Source organism: Haemaphysalis longicornis, unplaced genomic scaffold (assembly GCF_048455015.1).
Source record: "Haemaphysalis longicornis isolate Haplotype H1 unplaced genomic scaffold, Haemaphysalis longicornis Haplotype H1 scaffold_3, whole genome shotgun sequence".
In the NCBI taxonomy this organism is placed as follows: domain Eukaryota; kingdom Metazoa; phylum Arthropoda; class Arachnida; order Ixodida; family Ixodidae; genus Haemaphysalis; species Haemaphysalis longicornis.
The window spans coordinates 186,770,199-186,789,131 of NW_027526335.1; the positions used below are offsets into that span (position 1 = coordinate 186,770,199).

Sequence of the window (18,933 nt, forward strand, 5' to 3'; positions counted from 1 at the left end):
TACTGTCCGGCGACATTCGAATTTGCGAGAACCTTCGTCTTTGTCTTCGCCTAAGCTTCGTGATGGCAAGGATGGTGGTTCGAGTGCGGCTTTTGAATTCATGGTTTCTATCTTAAACTGTAGTTTCAATTAAACCGTCAATGTCTTAAAACGTCAAACCGTGCACGGACAGCAGAAGGAAAGAGGCGTCACAGTACGAGCGCTTGCGCTGCGGTCGTCCTGTACCCCCTCTTTTTCAGTCCAGTCGGTGTGAGCAGATTGACATTTTAAAGGGACACTGAAGTGAATTTGTCAAGCTCCCGTTTTTGCTTGCACTGCGTAGACTGGCTCAAATTAGCACACTTTTCATCGTTTTTACGATTGACAAATCGGTAATTATTTTACAAAGCGCGAAAGAAGAAAAACTACCATGCGCGGTTTGCGGCGGCCGCACCAACTAAAGCTGTGACGTTAGGAGGAGCGGGCACCGTGATTGGACGACGCCCAAGGTGAGCAACCAAACAAGTTTCGGTTTCGGTTGTAAAACACAACCGTTGGCGTTGTTGGATGGGCATTCTCAATAACTCAGTAATCATCGTACCGCGCTTCTGCCATGTTGTCAGCTGTAAAAATGCATAAAGATAAGCCTCCTAGGACGGCTTGGAATCGTAGCATTTCACTAGCCGAAACCCACGCAGTGCATGAACGCCCTCCGCGTACCCGCAGACGCCCAAATGTCATGCGCTTTTCCCCCATATTTGGAGCTTGCCTCCCTCATGCCTGTATCGTAAAAAGCGTGTTCGCACCAGGCCAAGGGTCTGTTCATTCTGGCCTGTGCCCACTGCCCGCAAGCAGTCGGTGCTTATGGCAACAGCACGCCAACGAGAACTCGCTAGCGCGCCAGTGCCAGCCTGCGCGCTTTTTGTGAACTAGTTCGTGGAGCCATGAACGTTGCGGCCCAAAAAAAGGTGAACTCAATATAGAAAACATCGGAGGAAAACGAAAAAGTTAACTTACAGAAAAAAAAAGCACGTACCCGCGGGGATTCGAACTCCTGACTTGCAAAATACTTGCGGAGGCATATCTAACGCCCCAAACCACTCGGCCACGTAGCCGCGGGGATTCGAACTCCTGACTTGCAAAATACTTGCGGAGGCATATCTAACGCCCCAAACCACTCGGCCACGCAGCGGGCTCCGCTGGCCTTGGTAATATAGGGTATATATTGTACAACCAGTTTACACTTTTATTTAGTTTTGGCATTTCAAGCAGCTTAGGTGACTATTTGTTGTATTGCGCTCGTGCAGTAAGCGTACCCCGAGTTTCCACAATAGCTCACGTCTAGCAATTGCATTTCGTAGACGGAAAAGTGTTCGCAGATGCGTAGTCGTGCTGCTGACCGCTGCGCTTGTTCGCCGAGCCCAAGAAAGTGCTTCCCGCACCCTATTTTCACGCTGTACGGTAAAAATATCAGTTGATTTTATTTCCTTAGTACCTATATTGACTTCGCTGACTCTTCTCCCGCCTTCAAGAGGCCTTATATTTTCCTACTGGCGTACCAGTCAGCGAAGCGTCGCATGTGCGCTTGTGCAGCGCTTGTGTGAAGCGACCTTGACTTGGAGCTAGATACAGTGTACAAACTAACCAAGTAAAGAAAGGCAGATTCTTCAATTCACAAACGTGTCCTGGCTTCGTTTCAACTGAGCGAACGAATTGCGACAACCCGTCGGCGGCTGGCGGACGAAACGCTGGGCCGACTGACTGTCTGAAGGCAGGGGAGCCGTGCAGTAGCGCAGCCAATTGCGAGCTCGGCTCCTCTCGACGTCACACGAAAACGCCGCAGAAAATGGGCGAGCGTAAAGAGAGGAGGACAGCATTTTCGAATTAACTTTTCTACTAAATAAAATCGCGTAAACGCGCCCAGGGTGGTCCAAAACATGGTCTGGGGACTCCGGACTACAATTTGCGCAAGTAATCCCGCAATGTTTACATATCACTCCAGTGTCCCTTTAAGACGGAAAACAGACTAGGACAACGACAATCTTAATTTACCTGCAATTCTTAGTTTAGTTTTTAGCGTTTTTACATGTGCCATCTCTGTTCATTAGGTTGTGTTTTGTTAGGTTAGACCACGTAAAGAAGGTCTAAGTAGTGCCAATCGTGCACTTTGTGCAAAGGAGCGAACATCAGTCAATGCCGCTGCTAATGCGAGAGAACGACGCCACAATGAGACGGTGACATCGTTAAGCACCGCTGGCGCTGTGTACGCGGAACGTGTTATAAACGCCGGGTATGCACTTCAAGGGGCCATGAAGACAAAATGCAAGTTCGGTTCTTTCAAAAGATTGCCTCATTAGAATCATACTGACAACACCTAACGTAAACGCCGCTCAAATAAGCTATATATATACTTATAAAACATGGAATAGCCATGCGACACACTAGCTCATTTCCCGCAACAGAACCTATGATGTCATACCAGCTAGCTCTGCGATTGGCGCAGGTGGCAAAAGAAAGCGCAAATTAGGCAGAGCTTATAAGCTTGCCAAAAGAACTATTTGCGCCTAAATTGGGGCATATTTTTTGTAGCAGTAAGAAGGGTGGGTCAAACAGTGGAAGTTACGAAATTACACGTAAACATAGAAGCGCTGATCCTCACTGCAGTTGGTACTGCGCGCACTATGCTTGCTTTAGATGCGCAGCACTGCGGGGCTTTGGGTATTCTCAGGCGACACTGGCCGATTGGCGCAAGCGACGGTGTCTTGCGTGACCACATTTGTCGAGCGAGCACCATGTTACACGAAACGATTAGTTTCTCCATTAAAAAAACAAGCCAGGTTAAAATACGGTAAGAAACAAACGAAAGGCAGAAAATAGCTTGCCGCGGTGTGGTGGCGCCATCTAGGTTGACTAACAGTAAAGATGTCTCCGCTCCACACCAAGTTTATCTGAAAGACCTGTTCAAATGATGTCATTGCAAACGTCGTTGCAAACACATTTTGGCGCGAGAATCAAGATTTTATCTTAAATTGATTGATTTCGCAGTGCATAAAGCATCGATTGCTCCCGGGCAAGCGCTGGGGCACTATAAAACACGAAATCTTTCAAATTAAACACGTGTGTTTTTTGTCTTCATGACCCCTTTAAGAAATCGTAGTAAAGCATGGGCATCGGGCCGCGCTTCAAGAGGCAAGGATGTTTTCAAGCATGCTTGAAGCTTTCCGATATACCTATTTGTTGTTTCAGGGGCTTAGGAAGAGAAATGTAACTCGAGATTTTGTCCTCATAGGTATTCGAAGCTGAGAATATGGTAATCTTATTGTAATTATTTCGTGCAATTTTCTTGGCTTCGTTCTAAAGCGACACGTTCCACCTCACACCGATGTTTCCTGTAGTTCACCTAAGACCACTACGGGAATCCATCTTCCATCTTCCTCTGACAATGCCATCCATCTTCCTCTGACAATGCCGATAAACCTGAGTGAATAAAAAACATTGAACCCCTTCCCGTTCTTGCAATCGAACCTAGGACCCTCGCGCTATAATGCCCACGTTGGTCCGATGGCGCCACATTCAGACATGGTCAAAACAATTGAGATTTGGAGAAGGGTGCCTGGAAGTACAAAAGCATAAAAAATCCGCCCCTGCGACTCGGGACGACTACGCTTGAACTGCAGGAAAAGCCATCAAGTGCCCGTTTCAGCAGCGACCTGACCCACACCACACCTTCTTACCATGCACATGCGATAGAAGTTGTGTTGCCACCGAATTAACCACTATAAGCAAATTGGGTCCTCTCAATTTCGTGTTGGTTTTTTAATGTTCGAACGGGGGTTTCGTAATTTGGGTGCCGATCTAAGTTTCCTTTCAAGTCGTTTGGTGAGACCCCAAGTTTCATTCCAGCACAATATAGCTGGAAGAAGAGATTGTTTAAATACAAGCTTTCGGGTGACAGGGTAAGCTTGCCAGTCAGGATATCTGAATTCTTATCAAACACAGACGACCCAATGCTTATTCTGTGGGAAATTTCCCGTTCAATAATTAGATCAGCAGCGTTGACGTGCTGAAGACGTGCGTATTCGTGACTGTTTCTAAGGCTTATTTGCCTACCTGGAAGGGATATATCTTCGCGTGCTGATTCGACATTACCTTGAATTTTTTCGTGTTTATTTTTAAGCCTGCAATCATACTTGCGGAGCACAATTGGCAAAGCGTGCGCTACAAATCCTGGCTGCTCTGACTAAACAAGACAATGTTGTCTGCAACCCTTAGGTGGCTCAGAAATTCCTCATTGATGCGCCCTCCTGTTTTCTTCCACGTAAGCTCGCTTGGTATGCTAAACACTAATTCAGAATATTCTTTCTGAAAGCCTAACCAGAGAGTATAGGTTTGCAAAGTGTGACGCAAATATTTGAGCAAGCCAGTATTTGAGGAGCAGCAACAGCTGACTCCTTCGCATCTTGAAAACGCATGTAGAGGAAGAGAAAGCGCAGGGGGCAGCCTTCCCGCTCTCCTCGCACGCTGTAGGCACCTGAGCAGATCCACGGTCCGTCCCCGCATACAGTGGAAAATACATACTGCACTTTCACACACATGTATAGGGGAAAGCGTGCTTTGTAGATGCCAGAGTTTATGTGCATCAATGGAGCGTGCCACAATTTCTGAGCACACCACTGCTGAGCAACCGCCCTCCACGTTACCTGCTCCGAAATACCGCGTGGTCCGGTCATAACGTCGCCGGATATAACGTCTAGTACAACGGGAGGCTGTACTAGATAGCTTGAACCATCGTAAGTGAGGCGCCGTGAGACTAAAAATCACTTCCTTACCACACAAGAATTTGAACAACCTGGCTGGCTACATTTGATAAAAACATCCTATCGATTGTACAATCACACTATAGGTTTTCAGGCACTAGATAGGCGTGGTGGGAGATCTTTGGGAGAGGCTTTCCTGCGGCAGTGGACACAACAAGGCTTATGATGACCATTCTTGCACGCAAATAACAAAAAAAGATCAATACCCCCTTCTCATCCCCCGGTGACCTTGGCGCAGAGGAGAGTTGCCTTTCAGAGCCCATGATCGAACTGTAAGCTTTGACCACGACTGACACTGCAACTCAGAGCCATATACCGCGATTCCTGAGTCCCTGGCCAGCGTTGCAACCAAACGCAGCACAGTGCCTACAGCGCATATTCCAGGCCGCATTGCGAGGAGAGGCGAGGCGTCGACACATGGCCGAAGCCATCCGCCCCTCCTGTCCAACTAAATAATAAATGGAAGCGATAAACAATTTTATTCCCCACTCGTCATTTCACCGAGCCTCGAAGACGTCAAGAATGCGCCGAAAAAGTAGCCGTTTAAATTACGAATTACGAAAGTCTCTCGAATAAATTACGAAAGTCTCTCAAAGTCCAAGGGAGGTCTATATTATGTGCAGAAACGAACTAAGATGCCCTCTAGTAAGAAAAAAACTTAGTGATTGCGCTAATTTTAACATACCTTTTGAATTTTTGTGGTTCTGTCACTGCTGTAAGGTCTGCTCTGCAAATGAATGGTGGTACCACGCGAGGAAGATATAAAAAGGCTACCGAGAAATATTTCAGAATGAGTTCTCAAAGAACACGAAATAGAGAATTCACGTCATGGCTCTACAGTGAATCGTGAGAGCCGCGGTCTAACAAACTACAGAATACAAAACAAAATCGTCAATGAAATTGGTCACATTGTAAAACGCACAACCAGGGGAACAGCCAGAGTGAAAGATGAGAGGATAAGACCCATAGAGGCACTGATTATGATCCGGATATAGCAGAGCCCATCGTACCACAATCTCACAATCCCCAAAGGAAACCATATAACGCCTTCATTAGGACAACATGTGTGGCAGCCCTCGACCTGCCAGTTTTCACGGTCGCTTTAAAGGTGCTGAAATTAGGTGTTTAAAACACCTTTCTAGACATTAGAGAAGCAACGCTCCTAGCGCAATGTAAGCAGTAGGGAAAAAAGCCTGGAAGCGCTGTCGAATGCATGACATCCCCCTTACCCTGTACGCCATGATGGAGATGTCAGTTAAAAGGAAGTCCTCATATAACCTCCAAACAGAAATTATTTTGTCTAGACCTAAACAATGACAGGGGATTAGCCATGATCAAAATTCGTCAATTAAAATCCGAAAATCCTGCAAATACAGTATACGCCGACCAAGAACGTACTGAAGTACTCAGGAAACAATGGTGGACTGCGTACCCTGGCAACCTTTGTGATTGGACGACCCTTCCCTACTCGGAGAAACTGAAGAACCGGAGACTGGAGCCATCCTCTTTGAAAATAGGACCACCCTTATGACTGGAGACTCTTTACAGCATTGAAAACATCATACAGACAGATTATATAAAAGTTCGCGTAATACTCTCACATGTCTAATGAAAGATGTTCAAATTACATGGGCACCCGGCTCGCCATCCCGGATCGCTGAGGAATCGCAAACTCTGCGCTGGATTTAAACTAATTTATAAATTCACAAATCCATTCCTGTGTATATGCCTGCATGGAAACATCTGACGGTAAATGAAAACTGGTAAATGCGATAAGCATGCACCACCTCCTACGCCAGCCAGCGAATGCGGAGGGAAGAACTCAGGCATTGCACATTCAGTTTCTATGGAGAAATGGGAGGCAGCCTGGTCCAGCTTGCAGCGTGCGGGGAACAATGTTGCAGGAAACAAACTGCAGCAACCGGGGCTCTGGACTTTGGGTACCCTTCTGCAGACACTCCCACAATCTTAAAGAACACAGGCATTCTTTCAATCTCTGGAAGCACAATTGAGAATGTTGAGACCGGCCTCGTTATGAAGTTAATATGCAATTTAAACCACTGAGAGTATCGAATTTTCGCTGTAATTGACCAACACCAAGCAGCCGCAAGGGTTCACGCCCACATCTCAAGCCACACAAGCGTAGGTGGCCTTGTCTGCTCGGAAAGCACCAACCGTAAACGCAGCAGCTCCGTTCCAAAACGCTCCTTCGTCGTTGATGCAGTGGTATTCCCTCGCACATCTTAAGACCTACACGTAGATGTCACTGCAACTTTTTTTTTCAAAATTTAAGAATTACCTTTTCGGAGTCAAGGGATCCTCGTTGAGAAGGGCGTCGTTTACGCTGCTCTTCAGCTGCACCCGTCCGAGGCTGACCATCGATGGCGGTAGAAGAACTTGGCTCCTCCATTTTCTGAAACTATACTGTGAGGTGATAAAGGCAACAGGATGTTTACACTGGGGAAAACACGAGGAGGTAAAGTCTTTCCAGTCGGAACACGGTTATTTTATGCTGACAGCTGGTTCACAGTGGCGTTTTGTGTACACCATGTGTACCTACTATTTTCTCAATATGTACAGGCGGGGACTTACTATTCCGGACCACGCGAGCGCGTGGCAAAAGCCACCGATGCGCTCTCTGGAGGCCTGGCGCCTGTTGTCGAGACCAGCATGGCGCGCATGCGCGTCATTTTTTACTCGCAAGCACGCCGATTTTCTCGCTTCCTGCAGCGGTACAGCGAGGGTCACGAAAGCACCCAAAAGCGACACCTTCGTAGCATTTGTTTCATCACGATGACACATTTGCGGCGTAATGTGACGATTGCGCCGGCTTTGGCGCAAACGCTCCTCGCATCCTGATAAATTGTTACGCTGAAGGTTGTGTTTGGACTTTTTTCGTTTTTTTGCTGTATCGTTTATACACGACAAGACTAGCGGCATCCGAATGGGGTCTCCGAATGAATGGTCTATGAAGCAGAATCGCAGGGTGCTGTGCTATCGACAACGAAATGCCAGCGGGATGAATCGCGAGCCTTTATTCACCGTCTTTATTTTGTACGGTACTTGACCAGTGAAGTTATCTTTTGGCACGCCTTCCGCTGCCTCTAAAGTAGGCATTTTTCGAGGTTTGTAAAAGAAATAGTTTTTAAGAGCGAAGCCCTTTAGGACCTCGCAATGTCCGTGCCCATGTCTGGCGTTGTCCGTGTGGAAGGGGCTTTACGTGCGCACAGCATCGTACGCCATCTATCGAGAGCGGCGCACACTGTAGTACCTTCCGCGCACCATCTGGGGAGGGCGCCGGTAACTGCAGTAGCAAAGAGCGTGAATTTCAAAGGGTACAAAACGCACAAATAAAGCAAAAACCCTAAACTATCTAACGATCGTTTGCCGAAAAAGACGCCGTGAACGATGCTGAGGGTGCGAAGTACTGGGGCGCAAATAGTCTTTCACGTGGCGCTTGTCATTTAAAGTGCATTTACTGCACCTCAAATTCATTTAAAACTCAGAGTGCATCAGCACGCACGGACGATGACGCTCACCACACCGGCAATGCACAACTTGCGTCCGAGTGCTTCGCACTCTCGGCATCGTTCACGGCGTGGATATGCGTGATTTTTTTGTTGAATACTTCCTTACGTTATATTCTTCCTAAGATATATACTCTTATGTATTTCATGTTTGCTCTGCGCTTCGGTATTAGTCACAATGGCACCTGGGGTTTACATCAAAAAACACCGTCAGATTATTCGCTTAGGGCCTCCCGAATTTATTTGGCACTAATTAGCGGATCTTAAACTACTGCAGCAACAATGAGCTTGTCCCTTTCTTCTGTTCTGGCCCTTTTCCTTCCGCTCTGCTGGCCATCTGCAAGCCGGCATTCTTAAGCCCTGTGCATTGCTCGGGTAGCAGCGTCACTCTACATTCTAGTAAGCCCGCGAATTTCCTTTTGCGGAGTGTCTTCTAGAAGTAGGGGATAATTTTAGGGCGTTCTGCTATTGGAAACCGATGTACCATTTTGACGAATGGTGCGGCGTGAAGCGCGAACAGACAAATAAATGAGTATGTATTTGGTTCATTTTAAGTGCGAATGCACTTCTTAAGCGAGCCTGAATCGTCCGCCGCCGTAGTCCGCATAGCAACAGCTGCGGGTGCGCGCGCTCCTCGTCTTCCCTAGCAACGGGGGGAGATGGGCGCGCGCTGCCTGGCCGCGTCCCCATGGCTCATTCTTGTTGTTGTTCCTGCTGACATGGCACATACCCACGTGGGGGATTGGCCAGGAATCGGGCGTGAGAAGGGCTAATGCACCCGCTTAAAGGGGTACTGACACGAAATTTCAAAGCTGAGATCCGCTCTAGCAATCAAGTACAACGACAACACAAATAGGTGTCTGTGAATAAATGCATCTTTCTTTCTTTGTAGGTGTAGGTGCGCGCGTCTGTCTGTCTGTCTGTCTGTCTGTCTGTGTCTGTCTGTCTGTGTCTGTCTGTGTCTGTCTGTGTCTGTCTGTCTGTCTGTCTGTGTGTGTGCGTGCGTGTGCGTGTGCGTGTGCGTGTGCGTGTGCGTGTGCGTGCGCGTGCGCGTGTGCGTGCGCGTGCGCGTGCGCGTGCGCGTGCGCGTGTGCGCGTGTGTGCGTGTGCGTGTGCGCGTGTGTGCGTGTGTGCGTGTGCGTGTGCGAGAGAGAGAGAGAGAGAGAGAGAGAGAGAGAGAGAGAGAGAGAGAGAGAGAGAGAGAGAGAGAGAGATCTCTTTCGCGAACATTACCGAACCGCGCAAATTCAACTCGTGCATTCGCACTTTCACATTCTTCCCCTCGGGGAAATGCGGGGAATTTTTTTTAAGTAAGGAAGGAGACAGCAAAAACGCAACCGAGATTATTTCTTTTAATACTCTTGAAAACTGCCTACGTTATCGGCAGCGGAAAGCGAGCTGAAAGACAAGTTCAGTGGTCGAGTTGTATACATAATAAACAAACTGAATAAAGGTTCGCGATTCATCCAGTTCGCATTTCGTTGTCGGCAGCGCAGCAGCACCCTGTGATTGTACTTCACACGCTGGTTAATTTGACCACGCCTTTCGCAAGCCGCTAGTCTCAGCATGCATACACGATAACGCACAAACAAAAATACACCAAACAAAACAATCTCCGTAAACATTTATCGGGACTCGAGGAGCACTTCCGCGAAAGCAGGCGCAATTGTCATGATAGGCTTTAAATGTTCCATCGGGATGAAAGATGCTACAAAAGCGTCGCTCTGCGGTACATCAGTGACCATCGCAGCACCACTGCAGGAAGCGAGAAAGTCAGCGTGTCTGCGAGTAAAAAAGGACGCGCATGCGCGCCGCGCCGGACTCAACAACAGGCGCCAGTCCTACAGGGTGCGCATCGGTGGTTTTGGCCACGCGCTCCCGTGGTGCCGAATATTATGTCCCCGCCTGTACATCCCGCAACTATGTATGGACAGAACCTACTATGCCCGAAGTCCATTGACGCCGCACAGTACAGACCTTTCTAGCTCGCGTTGCATTATTTCGTTATGGCTTTCGTTTGGCAGGCTTCACTCGCCGACAGAACGACAGAGCCGCTATTTCACGAAGCTTGGAACTAGCGCTCATGCTTTAAAAAAATGACTTCCTGTTTGCTTCTGATATGCCACCTATTCCGTTCTCTGCTGTGCACTCCCAACCCTCGCGCGCGTTCCCTCTCCTTTATCTCAACTCGTGAGGAATTGAACGGAGGTTTGTTTATAGCAATTCAATTTTCCCGCCTTTGCACTGATCGACATAATCTTTGTTTTGTTTCTTGTTGGGACTGGAAAAGCACGAGCGGAACTTGTTTTGGTTGTTGCTTGCCGTTACATCGCACAAGGTGGAGCTTTTCTGCGCCATTTTTCAAACATTTGCACGCAGTGTTATTTCAGTTGCAGTAATTAAACGAGCCATACCTATATCATTCCTTAAAAGAACACGGAGATTCCCAATTAAGTACTTGCATTTGCCCGCAATGTGCCTGAGGTTTTCTTTGCACTCTTTCATGATGTGCATGGTTACAGCCACCAGCTTGAGTTGCTTGGAATGGTTCTGCTCAAATGCACTTCATTGTGGTACGTTGTTTCAACATCTGGCCAAAGCACTGATATAGAGAGGGAGAGAAAGCGGGAGAAGAAACTTTAATGAGGAGAAATAAATTGTGGGGTGGCTTCCTAGTCCGGAAGTCCTTGGGCAGTCCTGGCTCTGTCCGCTCGGTCAACCAAGATCATCTGGATGTCGAGGCTCGAGCCAAACAACATGCTCTCCCACTGCTCACGGGAAGGGTTGGGAATGGGGGGAAGGTCGGGGTTTCGGTCGCACTCCCAGACGATGTGATATGGTGTGCCTGAATGTCCGTAAAACGCACACTCCGGGGATTATCGTGTGAGGAATAGATGATTTAGTCTTACTGGATTTGGGAACGTGTTTGTTTGAATTCGTATTAATGTGCCTTCCTGCATTTTAAAGAAACTGCGTTGGGCGGGGGGAAAGTTCATTCTAATATTGGGTTATTTCCTGGAAGGTCCCAATCGGCGTTGGACTGTGCTCCTCTTCAGGGGTCCGGTTGGTGAGAGCGCTGACCAATGCATGGGCGGTGTCGTTGCCCGGGAGATCGGAGTGGGCAGGGATCCAGACTATTCTGACCGTGCGAGAGGGAGTGGTTTTGCTCAGGAGGCGCAGTGCTGTTGAAGAAACTGCTCCAGCCGCGTAGCTTCTGCATGCCGCTTGACAATCGGTGATTATCGTAATCGCCGTGGATTCTGTTATGGCCAAGGCAATCGCCACTTCTTCCGCTTCCTGGATGGAACCGGTCTTGGTTGTGAGACTGGTGAGTGTTTGATCGTTTGAGGTGACCACTGCAACCGCGGCTCCTCGGTAGACAGACATACAGATCATGTTTCCTTTTAAGTAGCCCCCAAGAAAGACTATATCGTCTTTAGAAATGCGGTCCACCATTCCACACAAACTGACAGCATCCGCTGAATCGATAATATACAACTTTTGCTCAATAACCTTGACCTCAGTTCGAAGTTAAGACACTGCTAAAGATATAAGGCAAAGGCCACCCGACTTTTCTTCGGAAAGGGTAGATGAATATGCGCTGATATTACGAATTTATGGAGTGGTAACACATCCTTACCTAAGCGCAGCCTTTTTTTTTTCGCACCCCATTAAAGGGAAAAAAGGGTTTTTTTTTCCGGACCGAAACTGCAACCGAGATACGATGCCCACAGTAGTGAGGGCTTCACAATAATTTCGTCGCCTTGGTTGTCTGAGAAAACGTCGCCGCGAAGAACACAACAAAGGAGAACAATGACGACAAGCCCTCTTTGCTGTCCTCTGTCTCATTTGGGCAGTTGCTAGGCGGTACGTTGTCGAAGACGACCCTTGTCCAAATCGCCTTATTTTCGGCCCCTAGCAGACAAACTTGCCATCTCCAACATAAGCGGAAAGCTACACGGTGTTTCTAGAGCGCAGCCCTAAAGCGCCCGCTGCCGTGGTTTTGCTTGGCCGTCGCCCTAGTTGTAACCGAGCGAACGAAGAGGAAAACAAAGATAAACGAGATAGAACAAGCAGAAAGCAGAGTAGGACGGAACGTCGAAAGTATGATGGGGAGGGCGGTATGCCGAGGAGGTGCGATACGTCTTTCTCTGTATCGACGACATAGGAGAGAACACCGGAGTGTAGCGAGCGATGTGTTGCGTTCGGGATAAGGTGATCACGTCCTGAAACGCAGCAGCAGGTATATGCGCCGCCCCTGAGAAGACAGCAGTTCGCGCTGCGCTCAAATTTGGAAATAGGAAGTAGCGCAATTGTCCGCCACATTGTTTTCCTTTTGAGCCCCTATTGGAAAAACTGACGCACGAGCCCAGATTAAACCATTGACTCAGCACAACGCCTTATCGAGTGAGTCACCGCAGCTAGTGCAGTGTGAAACAAAAATAAATATCGTAAACATTTTTTTAGAAAACCCCAAATCTAGTCATCCCGCTACGCTAAGGGACCACGTCAAAAAATTAATTTGTCATTGCGGCCCAGTGAAACTGGATGAGCAGCGGAACATTTTATAATAGACAATACAGGGCCGAAGTTGTTTAGTGATGTGCGAACACTACTTCTTATGAGCGGTCACCACTAAAAAAGCCATACGTGCACGCATTCACTTTTTCAATGGTACTGACATTGACAATGGTGCATATTAATAATACCTTGTCCATCCCAAATGCACGTTCAATTGATGAAACGTATCAACTTTCGGCTCAAATCAAGTTTTCAACAGCGAGCGTAATCAGCGTTCTCCGCTTTCTTTCCACACGCACGGGAACGTATGTTTTCCAACGCCTCACGTTTGGTCGCCGCTTCACGCGCACACTACGTCCCGCTCTACGTCATACATTCACAGACACCTACCTCCGAAGCGAGCTGCGGTGTGCGTTTGCAGTGGTGATTAGCTTGGCCTTTCTAAGTTGGACCTTGAGTGCACAGCACTGTATGGGCTCAGCTTGTCGTCGTAGCTAGCTAACGATCATTGTGAAGCGACTGCCGGAATGAGGAGGCGCAGCGAGATAACGGACCCAAGTATAGCTTGGGTCCGTCGTCAGGGGGTCACGCTGAGGCTTCGAAACCACGCGGTTTAAACAGCCAAAACCGTCCGAACCCCGTGAACCGCTCGCGCTTGTCATACATCTTCCTGTTGTTTAGCGGAAGAAAGCTGCAGGTACATTTCAGCTAAAATCTTTGTATAGAACCGGGAGCCCCGCGTTCATTTAGTAACGCCCGTTGTGTTGGTTTTTACGATAGTAAGCAGAAAAGCGGGAGCGCCTGAAAAAAAAATGGCGAGTCTGAAATGACGCAGAAAGAATCAGGCCACGCAAGAAAAAAAAATGCGCGTTCGAAAGGACGTAAAACAGCCCCAGCGTACAAAATTAGAGCGAGCACAGAAAGAACAGAGCGCCCGCTTGCGTAGTTTGAGGGTGGGTGGGCGCGCGAGAACTGCGAGGGCGGGAAATTTGAATTGCATATTCATCGAGAGGAGTGATACATGGCGGCGAAGAGCGTGACAGGCGGTAGCAGTGACCGGATAATGGCGAATCACTGCTCTGCACTTCCTACAGCTTTCACATTGAGTGGAAGGGCTTTAATTTTTTACATGGCATTCTTTCGCGGGCGTTCTCGGTCACTATAAAATCTTGGACACTAGCCATAGCAGCATCTGTTAAAAACTTTCCATAAAGCGCTTCCGGCAGATTCATATTGTCGTCTTCAGGGAAGTATATTCTTCATGATGATAATCGACTGATTTTTAAGGCGCAATGTTGAATATGGAAAAAAGCGCCTAAAGCTGAAAAGTGTAACCGTGAATGGGGGCCTGAAGCAAGTCATAGCATGGCAGCTTACATACGACCAACCAACATGGCTGTTTGAGGAGCTCCTCCTGTTTAAATGTCAAATTAAATCAACTCGAAAAAATTCGTAATGCACGCATCGTACTGGATGATGCTACTAGCTGTGTTGATGCCCTCCACGTGGTATAGTCGTTACCGAAAGACGGCACCGAACCGTCGCTCTTAACGTGCTTAAGGAAAGCACAGTTTTTCGTTTTTCGTTTCCGTTTCACAGAGTTTTTGTGGGCATATAACGTGCGCCTAAATCTCGAAAAAACGGGCGCTTTTGCTTTTCGCCTCCATTAGAAAACCGGCCGCCGCGTCCGGGAAACAAACCTGCGTCGTCGTGCTCAGTAGCAAAACGTCATATACAGTGAGCAACCGCGGCTGGTGACCATGGAATTTGTGAGGCTCGTTTTTTTTTTATATAGATGCGCGGAAGGCGGGTGGAAAATGCAACAAGACATCCCGCCCCCAACAAAAAAAAATCCTCCCTTTTGTTTCACGTAACAACTAACAAACGGTGGCTGGTATTGCTCTGAAGTAGGGAAAAAAATTTCTCCGTCGTTCGGTGCCATGCAATAACCGTGAATTTACACCATGCGCAGTTTCGCCGTGGTTAGGACTGTTTTCTAGTGAAGATGAAAATAGTGTCGAAGCGTCCAAGTAGGAAATGACGGAGCAACGTAAATAACGTCCCGTATGTTTGCAAAATTCGGCTATACAATAGGAAATATTGGTTTATCGTAACAACGCCAGAAGGAGGCCTGTCATTACGAAGAACCCAACGCATTGCATTTTCCACCCTCCTCCTAGTATGCCGGTGGGTAACTTGATGGAGTACAAGTTACAAAGGGGTCATGGTTTGGGCCTGTTGCGCTTTCAGTTTCCATTAAGTTACAAAGAACTCACCCAACTGACTGTTTTATTCGTTAGTGCGCAGAACAAGTTCGGCGGCATCAGTACGCTCGACCGTTATCAGGTCCGCCTTCCTCACCGCTTCATACAACCGATGGTCGCGGCCGTCTTATTCGGCGGTCACGCCATAAATTTCGAACTAAGCAGCAGACCATAGCACTGCAGCGGTGGCTGCCCCGCAGGTGATAACGCTACAAAGTTTTCATTCAGGGAGATAGCTCAACTTTGTTACTAAAAGCAATTGAAAGAAATAAAAAGATACGACCAAAAAAACTGTGGGATGTATATGCTTAACAAACACATTCCCCTAGCTTTATGAACGTTGTTATCGCCCTGTTGTGTTGACGCCCATTTTAAGCTTAAGAAATGCGTTTCTCTTGCCATCCTCAGCTGAATACGTGTTTTAGAATACGTTGCTAGGCGTTTCTATACGTTGTTAGCGCAATATCTGATAGCTATCTCTAAGCTAAGCCTTAAATTGTACTGCAAGTCATCTGAGCTCTTCGTGCACACGTCCCTAATTTCTTACTTTCTGCCTACGCCAAAACTAGACGAATTTCACAAATAATTCACGAAGCTGAGGGTAGGGCCCCAGCATTTCCTGACCAAGGAATGGCGTCATTTTTTTTCTAACCGAAGCTTACCACTCCGAAGACAATTACGATACAAGTACATTAACCCGCAGGTCCTCTTTCAGGTATACATGTGTACAGTGCGCGGCTTGGGAGCGTGCGGGCGACATCTGCTGATAGCGGCTGGGTTAGAGAGGGCTTGCCATTGCGCGTGCGCCCGTCTCGGACAGGGTCATGCCGGTCTTTGCTTAGCATGTGCCGCTCGAATTTGCAGACGCCACCACCCTCGAGGGGCGATTGTCTTTCACAGTGGCAACCGGGAGCGTTGACAGGCCAGATATACGCGTCGTTCAACGCGGTGCCATAACCCATCAGGCGGTTACGCAATGCCAGAAAACAACCTCCGGTAATCTTTTGAATCTCACGTTTAGCAAACGAAAAGCACGCAACACGAACGCAATGCAGCGCTTTCCGTCAAAACTTTTGTGAGATTAAGTAACGGCTGCACTGCTAATTCATGGCGTCAAATAAGCGCTTACCCTGTGTCACCGCCTACGGTTAACTTCAGAGTAGAAGAGCCCCTTGTGGGGCATGGCGTCTCTAAGTTTGAGGGGCCCATGCTATAAGACGACCGTTCCGAGCCTGTCCAAGATCCACGCACGCGCAATGGCAAGCTATCTCCAACCCAGCCACTATCAGCAGATGTCGCCAGCATGCTCGGAAGCCGCGCACTCGCTTGCCCTAGACAAGCCTGACGCGCACTGTAGCTGCAAAGGAACGCGCGGTGGTAGCTGTGACACACTTGGCCTATCGGAGCACAGTGCTGCCCGGGAAAGCAGAGGTGCTGCTAACATTTATTGCTTGTCATGTTCTGAGTTAGCAGCCGATAATGAAGCAATCGCTGTGCTATCATACAAGCTCCATAAATCGACAAGAGAAAAAGTGTAATCAGGGTCATTAAACTTCTCATGGTGTCTTGGTAAGCTTATTTTTTAATGAAGGCGACTTTTAGCTCACAAGAATGTCTAAAGTATGCTGCTTAAAAACCCTTCATATGCTGGTTTGCTGCTTAGGAATGAGAGTATCAATTTTAGTAAAAAGCGTGTGAACATGTCACGCGCCGCAACACAACAAGCGCTAGGCAAGTCAAGCGACAACTTCAAGGTGCATTAACTGTTAATCTGTTATACGCGCACGCCATTGAAGGCCGCAGTAAAAGACGTCCCGAACGGTTTTATTGGGGATTTCCGCCATACAAATAGGTATCTTCTTCGCCATCGGGGCTGATCCCCAGGTTCAAGGCTCCAGCACCTATCTCTTTTGGAATGCGACCATGCGTACACAAAAAAACGCGAAAGCGCGGCTGACGAAACTCGCCCTTTCCATTGCTCATACTTTAATAACATCCTGAAGCATACAAAGTACCTCAAAGGGACGAAGTTCGTTCGCTGCTCTACGCACCTTCATTCAAACGAAAATCTCGGGACCCCTGGCCGCCTCAAGGCTCTGCGAATGCTCTTGGTGAAGTTTTCTTCAATAAAAAATTTCAACCCCTTGACGTCCATGCCGCTTCTTTGAGTTGATGTATTTTTGAGCGAAAATACACTCTGTCGTGTTATTTGTTTCCATACATTTTCAAAACGTGTTAGGGCGACTCTGTCGATAAACAGAAAGCGACGAACTACCGTGACGAGTTGATTCACAAGTTTTTTTTTTAAGTTCAACAAGAACATCCGACAAAAGACTGCTCGGTCGTAATGGTTTCTCTTAGTGCGTAGCAAATCGAAGAACTATGTTTTTGTTTCAATGACAAATGTTCTGCTACTAGTCCAGGGTAAAGAGCGAGCTACAAAAAAGTAAAACGGATAAATACGGCCATTGCTTTTCTAGACCTGTAAAAGACGTCTCGTACTGCGTCTATTTTGATTTTCCAGCAGGAATCATAGTTCTTGTCAAATACGTTTTACAGCACATTGTTTGTGGAAACGTACGTTTTGAGGCCCGCTTACCTGCTTTTGAGGAGAGGCTTGAAAACACAGCACCTTGGAAGTTTTCCGCAAAATATTAAGAAATGGGAAGGACCGTAGTCAATGTTACAAGCCAAGCAACCGTGCCCATACGCAGACGAAGTTACTCTGGTCAACCTACGCGAAATTCGGCGGCTAAATCGACGTATCACAAAAAGATAAGAAAGATATTTTTCCCGCCCCCCATTTTTGACGGACACTCGGGAATATGTCTGGGTTCGAGACAGTAATTGTCAATAATCTGGTAAAACGTTCCTATGAGCTAGCTTCCAAATACAAACATGCGTTAGATTCTCACGTAGATGGACGCTTGCGGTGTAAGATAAAGTATTCGCAGCCTAAAGTATCGAAGCAGGCAACTGCAATCTGATTGAAGCTCGGCAATTGACACGAACTTGGTGCGTCCAAATCAAGCATTTTTGATACTAACGCATGCGCAACAGATGTTTATGGGTATCTATGCGCTTATGTTAACTTTTCATCTGTAATTGGCTGCCTGGGAGGTGAAGCCTAGAGTGTAGGTAGTTTAAACACGCCGCAATGTTAAATAAATTCGCGCCAATGCACCCTGCGAATGTGGTTGGAAAGCAAAGCTGTAAACGGCAGCGAGAACGATTACCCATGCGACGTCACTTAAATTCCCTCACGTCGCTCTACGAATACTAAAACCAGAAGGAAGTGAAATGCACTTAATCACACCCTTTATTACTTCAAAGATATTCTCGGTAAGTTTAAACCAATGCATGGTGCATGAACGGTGGTTGGTTAAATTGTATTGGTGTAGCATATGAGTGGAAACTTTTTTTTATAAAAAAAAGAAAGCTCAACCCCCTTGTTAGACGATCTCACGTCTCCGTCTCTGCCACCGCGGACGAAGGCGACGAGATCGGCGGCAGAGACAGAGGAGGAGGATAAAGCGGTGGAATCTGAGAAGAAGAATAAGAAGAAGAAAAGAAGAAGTAGGAAGCGGAGGGAAAGGAGAGAAAGTCGAAGGAAATACTTCTATTCAGATTTTTGAACGGCACGGAGTGCGGCCCAGGGAAGTGGTTCCTTGTTCACTGGAGCCCATATGCATACCGCGCCGCCTGTGCTCTGTCCAGTAGCTGAGGTAGGTAGATAGAGCAAGGTAGGTAGAGAGGGTCTGGACAGCAGCATCTCCCATTGCTGTTGTTGAATTGTTGACGGGAAGAGAGCAGGGTGCTCAGGGC

General features: G+C 47.6%; 1 protein-coding gene across 3 annotated transcripts in view; it reads right to left on the reverse strand.

Moving 5' to 3' along the window:
* LOC144175880 (luciferin 4-monooxygenase-like) overlaps positions 1-17,941 on the reverse strand; it is a 42,852-nt gene extending 24,911 nt beyond the window's left edge. The window contains exons 1-2 of one of the 3 annotated variants that reach the window (XM_077704931.1): positions 17,708-17,941; positions 7,096-7,215 (exon numbers count right to left, since the gene is read on the reverse strand). In XM_077704931.1, the coding sequence (XP_077561057.1) occupies positions 7,096-7,206 (111 nt within the window). In that variant the 5' untranslated portion in view covers positions 7,207-7,215; positions 17,708-17,941. Of the gene's footprint in view, positions 1-7,095; positions 7,221-16,237; positions 16,256-17,707 lie in introns of those variants that run through there. The other 2 variants (XM_077704929.1, XM_077704930.1) reach the window with 2 other exon arrangements.
* Between the last annotated feature and the right edge of the window lie 992 nt (positions 17,942-18,933).